The following is an 8,954-nucleotide window of genomic DNA, read 5'->3' on the forward strand; positions in this document are numbered from 1 at the left end:
TACCACTGGGCTACGTGGCTCGGTCTTTTATAGAGAAAGACTTGTGAATAATATTTACTTTACCCTATTTTGTAGATATGACTTTTTTTAAATGCTGTAAAAATATGTTTTTTAAAACTTGGTATTTTTTAAGTTCGTAAATCCGTGCATTGGTTTTATCTTTAACGTAATGTTTTCTGTTTTGAATTCAATATTTTTGAATTGCAACAGCACAAAATATGATTGAATCGTCAATAAAGTATTTTTCAATATATAAAAAATAAATTATTAATATTTTGCACTGTCGATCAATGATTGTAATGAACAGCCTCTCTCCGTCCAACTTATCTGATAATTCCCGAACTACATATCTCACTTGTCTACATTTCAACACCATAACGTAAGGATGATTAAACCCAGCAACTTTTTCTAGTAAGAGGGTGTGTTCTGTTGGTTAAGCCAATCGTGAGCAAGATTTTTATCTCTGATTGCGTAACTGTTGACCCGGTAGGAAATATCGAAATACGTGGGAAATCTCAACTTCCTACCCACGCATAGTGATTAAACTTACATCACTTACTTGTCGAACCAAAAATAAACATTGTCGCATCGTTTCCTTCTGAAAGACCAAGTATTTGGGAGCCGACAAACGAGTAACAATAACAAAAAGAAGATATAAACTTTAAAACAGTTTCCAATTCCTGCGGACTTTCCCGCCAACTCTTACCACAATCCAGTACTAACCGTACTACAACTTCCACTCTTCACGGCTTGAAGTCTCACGTCTCGCGAGACGAGCCCATGAATCACACGACACACGGTTGGTTCTGCCCCCGAAGCTGAATCAGTTGCAGCTTTTCCAACTCTGGAGAATATTATATTCGCTGCTGCCTGCGCGCCAAGCTAACCACTCTGGTTTCTTCGCTCATCCTGTACAGAGCAACATCTGCAGCAGCCGCTCTCGTCCTCGCCGACCTACTCGGTGCTGTCGATGGAGTCATCGGCTTCGTCGTCCTCACCGTCTGCCGTCAGCACTAGCCACGAGTCCGCGGCCAAGTACTACTCCAGCAATTCACCGGTCAGCAGTGCGTCCAGTAATATGTCCCCAAAGTCAACGACGAGCGAAACCAGTTCCTTCAACATGCAAAATCTGAACATTTCCGCCAGCTTCCCGTTCTACGACGACGGTAGCAGCAGCCAGATGCAGACGTACCACTTCACCACCGGACACGGAAATGGTAAGCGGTACTTAGCTTCTTTGAAGGATTTTTAACTTAATCATTTATTTTTTTGCAGCGGCAGATCATCCCCAGATCGAGCTGTCCGTGCCGCACCTGAGCATCCTAGAGCAACCGGTTGACAAGTTCCGCTTCCGGTACCAGTCGGAGATGCACGGCACACACGGTTCTCTCATGGGCGTCCACACGGAAAAGAGCAAGAAAACCTTCCCGTCCGTTGAGCTGCGTGGCTTCCAGGGTGAAGCCAAGATCCGCTGCTCGCTGTTCCAGGTTGACCCGTCCAAGCGGGCCGCCCACTCGCACCATCTGGTAATCAAGAGTGGTGAAATCGATCTGATCGATCCGCACGACATCGAGGTGAACGCCGAGACCGGGTACGTGGCCATGTTCCAGGGCATGGGAATCATCCACACCGCCAAAAAGAACATCGCCGAGGAGTTGTGCAAGAAGATCAAACGGCAGCGGGCCGTTGAGATGAACCGGGAAATTAGCCTGCGGGAGGAACACCAGCTGCAGAAGGAAGCGGTCGAGATGGCCAAGACGATGAACCTGAACCAGGTGTGCCTGTGCTTCCAGGCGTTCCAGGTGGACCCGGTGAGCGGGATGTGGCAGCAGCTGTGCGAGCCGGTGTACTCGAATGCCATTAATAATATGAGTGAGTAGTGGATGGAAACTGGGTGATAAGTGGCAAGTTGTGACGAAACAACTTTTTTTTTATCTTTAACAGAAAGTGCCCTCACGGGAGAATTGAAAATCTGTCGGTTGAGCTCGACTGCCGGAAACGTCGAAGGTGGTGAGGAAGTCTTCATGTTTGTGGAGAAAGTGTGTAAAAGTAAGTTTCCTTTAATTATATTTTATGTAAAACACTAGAGCTTGATCTTAAGTCAAAGTTGATAAGTTTCTGTTCTGGCACTAACAAGTCGATTTTGTTGAAATAATCGAGTCGCATGGTGTTTCAAGAAAAGACTGAAATCAGACTAAATGAAAACTCTTTATTTCCCCTCGCTATCCCTCCAGATAACATCAAGATCCGATTCTATGAATTGGACGAGTTCGACCAGGAGATCTGGCAGGACTGGGGCACCTTCTCGGAGGCGGACGTGCACCACCAGTACGCGATCGCGTTCAAAACGCCCCCGTACCGCAACAAGGACATCACCGAGCCGGCCGAGGTGCTGATGCAGCTGTTCCGGCCCCGGGACAAGTGCCAAAGCGAACCGGTGCCCTTCAAGTACAAACCCCGGCCGGGAATGCTGGCCAGCGCAAGTTCGTCCCGCAAACGGCAGCGCGTCCACTCGGGGAACATTTCCAGCGAGATTCCGACGACGGTCCCGAACGACGGTGGACTGGCAACGATGACGGCGGCCACGGCCGGATCCAGCCGGCTACCAGCGTTCCATCAGCCCTTCCCGATGGTCACCCAGAGCACCATCAGCAAGGAGTTCAACAAGTCGGGCATTATTCAGGAAATTTTGGAGAGCAATGTGCAGGGCCATTCCGGCGGTCCAACCGGGGACATCACGTTCAATTCCGGTGACTTTAGGGATTTCATTCAATGCAGCTCGGAAGGTAGTTGGTATATCATCGAGGAATTGCAAAACCATCGGTACCAACATCAACCACCATCTTTTTTGTAGACCTGCACAAATTGATCAACGAAATTGGCGAAGCCCACGAGCAATCAAAACTTGAAACGGATGCCGTGGCCAGTGGCAGTGGGCCAGCTGGTGGTTCCCACCAGGAGGCGGTTCGGCTCGAGCGAGCTCTCGAGAGTTACCTCGAGGCGAACCGGCACGACAAAGATGTGGAAATTCTGCGCAAAATTCTAGCCATTATTAAATTGTTTGGGCGGGACTACGAGCGGTGTCGGGAGCTCATTTCGGCACTGTGGATGTCGTCCAACAAGCACAAAGTCAAGTGAGTATTTAGGGTTACGGTGACGCAGGGATTTACATGTATTATTGTCCTTATTAGTTTGATGTAACAAATGTTTCATGTAACAAATGTGATCGTACAATTTCAAAGTTATGTTGATGCCATCACCAAATGTATTCAACATTTGATAAACTTAGCTTAAGATATCATCAAAGGCCATACTTTTACTGATATAATTCATTAGCAATTTTTAAATTTATAATTTTAAACTTTTCCATCGAAATCACTAAAATTTTTGATATGTATTAAAATAGGAACGCATTTCAAAACTTAAAGACGTACAAATGAACAGAAGTTACCTTATTGCCAAACTACTTTAAACTATTTTAGGACTATTTTCTTATGTTTACGTTGTTGTGAATAAAGTCTCAATTGATTTACCTTCTGTCATATTAATCGTTCTTGCAATATTCCATGAGCTATGAAGTGTCTGACATTTTTCGGAGAACTCATTTAATTTCCTAGAATATATCAATTTAATCCAAATCCGAAAAAAATAAATGTTTTAATAAATATAATCATCATGTTGGTTCTTGTGTTTTATTGTTCAAACGCTCTTAAAAAAATTGAACCAAAATTATCTATTCTTAAATCATCAAAGAATTCGTGATTGAAAAATCGACTTGAGTTTCATTCGCCAACATGATTCCCCATATTGTTTTGTAATGTCAAGGATGGTGCGACAAATGGTGTTTTAAACGGGTTTTTTACAAAAAAAAAACACATTTTGCAAAAAAAAACATCGCCGAACTGGCTAAATTAATTTTCAAGCAAAAATACGTTGAGGTTCAAAAATCTAACTGATTATTCATATAGGTCTAATGAAAACATAACTTGGTGATATGAAGGGGACAGAACCAAAAAGCCTATCTATTTTTTTGGATTTTCAGGATGGAGGAGAATTTATTCGAGCTGTTTGTTACTTTGAAAATGTTGAGAACATTTTATTCAAGCTGTAATTTTATGAAAATAATTTATCAGAAAAAAGTAGTTGTATCTAAACTACACAGCAAAAAAACCGATGGTAAAATCACATTATAAAGCATGCACCTCACCTTTGTGAGAAAAAGCATGTAATATTGTATGAGAGAACGTGTACACACAAAAGCATGTACACAAGAAAAAATAATTCGCACACTCTAAAAATAGCATCAATCTGGTGAGAGTCATCTCCATAGAGAGGGTTGCACCATGGGGTATTTCCATATAAGCGAGCGGCCAAAAATATTTTTTTGCTTTTTTGTGACTTTTTTGTGTTGTTTGTACTTAGTATAATGAAAACAAATGAATTTTGATATTTTTCAAAAAAAAGTTTGATTTTCGATTTTTTCATATATTTGAGGCCACATGCATTAAAGTGGTGAATTTTAATATTCTTGCTCTGTCTATTTGATGCACGGAATGGCGGTTTATGCTATGTTAAAGTTTCTGATTTACGTTCAATCTCCCTCCCCTTCTTCTTGAGTTAAAATCCACCTCTCTTTGAATGAATTTCTAATTTTAATAAACGTACCTAAGTACCAACAAAGTCATGAATATCAAATCAATTTCAAAACATGCATAGTAGGTACATTATTTCTTCCTCTGCAGGTAAAATAATATGCTTTTAACCAAGCGTATAGCGAAATCATTAATTTTCCTGCATGAATCAAAATATTCAAAATGGCATAACTCAAAAAGTGCACATAAGTGCACTTTGAAATTTAGAGACAAGTTAGGACATGGTTCAAATTTTAGGCTGCAAAATTTTCAGTTCGCACAAATGCACACAAAAAAAGTACTCCATTAACAAAGTTGAAAAAAACTAAATTTTGAATAATAATCCATCTTTTTTGATTTTTATTATTTTTTTTAGCGTGTAAAAGTGTGTTTTGAAAAATGTTATTGAAAAGTTGAATCAATTACCTTTCTGAATATATATAATGATGCAGGAAAAAATACATAAACAGCTACACAGTACAACTATGAAAAATAATCATTTTTTTGTCAAAAAACATGTTTTTTCTTACCATTTTCGCCTTTGAAGGTCTGCAATTCAGTGAATTTTGATCCTACAACTTTCAAACTCCGGATTTTTCTTAGTTAGAATGTTTATTTTCGAAAAAAAAAAATACCAAAAAAATAATTAGAGTATGTCGGTTTTTCGATTTATGGCCGCCTGAAACCCCATAGTGGGTTGGGGCGCGGACTTGGTAATCTGGAAATGACTCTAACAGGATTGATGTTTTTTTTAGAGGTATGCGATTTTTTTTCTTGTATACCTGTTTTTTGTGTACACGTTTCCTCAAGCAATATTACATGATTTTGCTCACAAAGGTGATGTGCATGCTTTTACTAGCGATTTTACACGGGAGTTTTTTTACTGTGATAACCATATGTAATTTTTTTTTAATTGTGTCTACACGACAAAAGTTTCATCAGCCAAAAAGTTGTTATATTATGTGTTTGCATATGACCTCTTATATCCACATTACTTACTTTAAGTTCCATTCGAAATTTCTTTAATCTTCTTTAATAAGCAGGAAATTTACTTAAATTCAGTTCTGTTGATTGGACCGTGTTCAGGGAGCCTACATCTTGACGAAACTGTCGAGTTGTGCTATCAAAATATTGTTTGTTTATTTATAATTTAAAATTAAGCCGTTGCAAATATTTTTCAAAGTTCATGTCGCCCCCCAACCCCCCTTGAAAATCGGTCTGAAAAATCAGGGGGACAAAAAAATATTTTTCCAAAAAACTTCACAATTTCCTTGAAAATAGAAGTCTAACCAACGGAAAACAATCTAAAATGCATTTTTCTGCATTGATAATCATAATTAGCATGTTGTTTTTAAAAATGTTTTGATTTTTTAAGAAATTCCAATGTACAGCACCGCAAAAATAGAAACTTATGTAGCAAAACAACTGGATAGGTGTATAATGCATTTTAAAACATTGTTTTCATTAAAATGTTGAAACCATGGCTCGTGATTTCATTTTTATACTTTTTTATTTTCTTGCTCGACTTTGGTCAGAGTGGAGGGACATAAACTTCAAAAAATATTTGCAACGGCTTTACTTCAAACGAAAATGAATTTATAGATACAATGTTGTTATTTCCCCTTTGTAAACTCAGTTTTGCTATTAGAGTCATTGAATAACATATTCCCAAACTCAAAAAACATTTGAAAAGTACAGGCAAATAAATATTTCCCCTTTTTTCAGCTGTCTCCACATGGCCATCGAGCGCCGAGAATCGGTCATATCATGCAAGCTCGTCGAGCTGCTGCAAGAGTTTCAACTCCACGACCTGTTGGGACTGGTGAACGACCGCAACGAAACGGCCCTTCATCTGGCGGTTTCCTCCAACCAGGTCGCCGTCGTCGAGAGTCTGCTGCTGGCCGGTGTCCGCATCAGCTGCTGCGACTACAAGGGCAATTCCACCCTGCACTGCGCCGTCGTGGAAAACTGTGCCGAAGCCTTAGACGCACTGGTTAGTCACTGCAAGCGAAATGGGCTTCGGTGGGACACGGCCAACGACGATGGCTATTCACCGCTACAGTTGGCCGTAATGTGTCGAAATTTGCGAATCGCGAAGCTGTTGCTGGACCGCGGAGCGTCGCCCACGGAACGAGATCTGAAGCATGGTAACAATATCCTGCACATTGCGGTGGAGAGTGTATGTTTTACGAGAGAGAAGGAGACTTCAACGGTTCGTTTCTGATCGCATCCTTTTAATTCACAGGATTCTCTGGACCTGGTCAACTACATCCTGGAGCAAGTGGACAAGTCACTCAGCGACGAACCCAACAACGCCGGCTACACGCCGCTGCAGCTGGCCAACGCCAGGCACCAGGTCAACGCGAGCAACAAATTGATCGTACGGGAACTGTTACGGTTCAACCCGGGTGGCCTGCTGGAGAAGGAACCCTCGATCGAGGATGGCGACGAAGACGATGAAGAAGCTGCGACTCAGGATGACCTGCCACCGCCACCGGTGGAAGCTGGAAGCTCGGAAAGTGTGCTGCTTTCGATGAATCTGACCTGCAATCGGGTTGAGGTAATTCAGCTGTTGGAGAATCATGTACCGACAGCTGCTGAATTGACCCCGCTGAAGACGGTGCCCTACGGCGAGGGTGCTGGCGCTGTGAGCGAGCTGTTTGATGAGCCATGCCTTACGGAGCTGTGTGAATTGCTGAATCAAAATAATGTTTGGAAGGAGCTGGGATCGTTGCTGGATTTCAATGCGTTTTTCTCCATCTGGGAAATGTCGCCGAACCCCGCCGAGATGCTTCTGAGCTACTTTGAGGTAAGTGTTGGGAAGAGCGCGGTGACTTGATCTTGATATCTCAACTTGACCGACAGTTCCAACTCCATGTAATATAGTAGTTTATACAACGAGTTGCAAAAATAAGATTTTTTCAGCACGAGTCGTACATTTATCCAACGAGGTTCACCGAGTTGGATAAATATGACGAGTGCTGAAAAAATCAAGTATTGCAAGGAGTTCCATACAACATTTTTTTGCTCAGTATTGGGACTGATTGTTTATTTACCCAAATTGTTTTAATCACCTTAAATTGTGTTGGAATTACGGGCTCTTATCGGTATTTTTCGGTGAAATTAAACTCTCAAAATTAGAAGAAAGAAATGAAACTGATAGGTGGATAGGTGACTAGTGTCTTAGAAGAAGATTGAAAAGGACGGAAACTAAGTCAGCGAAAGGGCCATATGAGAAAGCGTATGTGTGTGATCAAGTGTTTTCACCTTCTAATTTGACTGTGTACAAGCACTGAGTCGCAACCTCAGTAAGTTTACACAGACAAATCATCCCTGTGTGTCATCAAAATGACTCCAGGACGGTTCGCTGACTTAGTTTCCGTCCTTTTCAATCTTCTTCTAAGACACTAGTCACCTATCCACCTATCAGTTTCATTTCTTTCTTCTAATTTTGAGAGTTTAATTTCACTGCAAAATACCGATAAGAGCCCGTAATTCCACAACATTTTTTTTGCAATTCCGAGAAACGCTAAACAAATTTCATTTCAATGCGCGAAATGGAATATGCATGAAAGTTACCGATATTTTGTTTAGAAAATTAAATTTTTTTTATAATAATAGGTCTTTACAATCTTTTAAAAATTCTTATGAGTTACCGAGTTGTCATAATCAGATCCACTTATTTATTTATTTTTATTCACAGATGCAGAAAATGAAGCTGGACCACCTGATTGACATTCTCCAGGCGCTGGAACAGAAGGAAGCGATTCACTGCATCGACGAGATGGTTTGTCGGAACATGAAGTAAATCTGAAGCTGTGGAAGCTGCTGATACTTATGCTCAATCGACTAAGTGATAGGTAGTAACGAGTTGCATCACAGTCTAGGCCAGTGATATAGTTAAAGCTTGAAGTTTCTGAATGAATATATTGTTGCTGTTCTTTGAAAGATTTATGTTTGAGAGACTGAACACACTTTGTAAGAGTGACTTCTCTCTGTTTTGTAAGCTAGTTATAACTAAAATCACGAATATTTTACGAAGTCATATTTACCGTGTAAGCAAGGTACAAATTTGTATGTTTTAGTGATAATTGAATAAATGTATTTGGTGAACAGCCTATTACGAGAAGTTTTAATACATAAAAGCTACCCCATTTTCAAGTGATAAACACCGTGCGTCTCCATAAAAGCATAACAAGAAAGAATATTAAATTGACTTATCTTTGGAAAATCTCTAAACGATCAGCGGTTAAAAATGGTTTCTTGTTAGTTTCCCAACATTTGTAGCATTGATTTAGTATTCAAGAAAATTAATAAATCTTT

General features: G+C 40.5%; 1 protein-coding gene across 3 annotated transcripts in view; it reads left to right on the plus strand.

Annotated features, from left to right (window-relative positions):
- The window catches only part of LOC120418477 (nuclear factor NF-kappa-B p110 subunit), a 34,031-nt gene extending 25,280 nt beyond the window's left edge, over window positions 1–8,751 (plus strand). For all 3 annotated transcript variants that reach the window (XM_039580914.2, XM_039580915.2, XM_039580913.2), the window contains exons 2-9: window positions 918–1,217; window positions 1,276–1,872; window positions 1,945–2,049; window positions 2,235–2,786; window positions 2,855–3,134; window positions 6,357–6,810; window positions 6,877–7,440; window positions 8,335–8,751. In XM_039580914.2, coding sequence (XP_039436848.1) covers window positions 918–1,217; window positions 1,276–1,872; window positions 1,945–2,049; window positions 2,235–2,786; window positions 2,855–3,134; window positions 6,357–6,810; window positions 6,877–7,440; window positions 8,335–8,439 — 2,957 coding nt within the window. In that variant the 3' untranslated portion in view covers window positions 8,440–8,751. The remainder of the gene's footprint in view (window positions 1–917; window positions 1,218–1,275; window positions 1,873–1,944; window positions 2,050–2,234; window positions 2,787–2,854; window positions 3,135–6,356; window positions 6,811–6,876; window positions 7,441–8,334) is intronic.
- Window positions 8,752–8,954: the final 203 nt, after the last annotated feature.

The sequence above is a fragment of the Culex pipiens genome, chromosome 3 (assembly GCF_016801865.2).
Source record: "Culex pipiens pallens isolate TS chromosome 3, TS_CPP_V2, whole genome shotgun sequence".
Classification (NCBI taxonomy): Eukaryota; Metazoa; Arthropoda; class Insecta; order Diptera; family Culicidae; genus Culex; species Culex pipiens.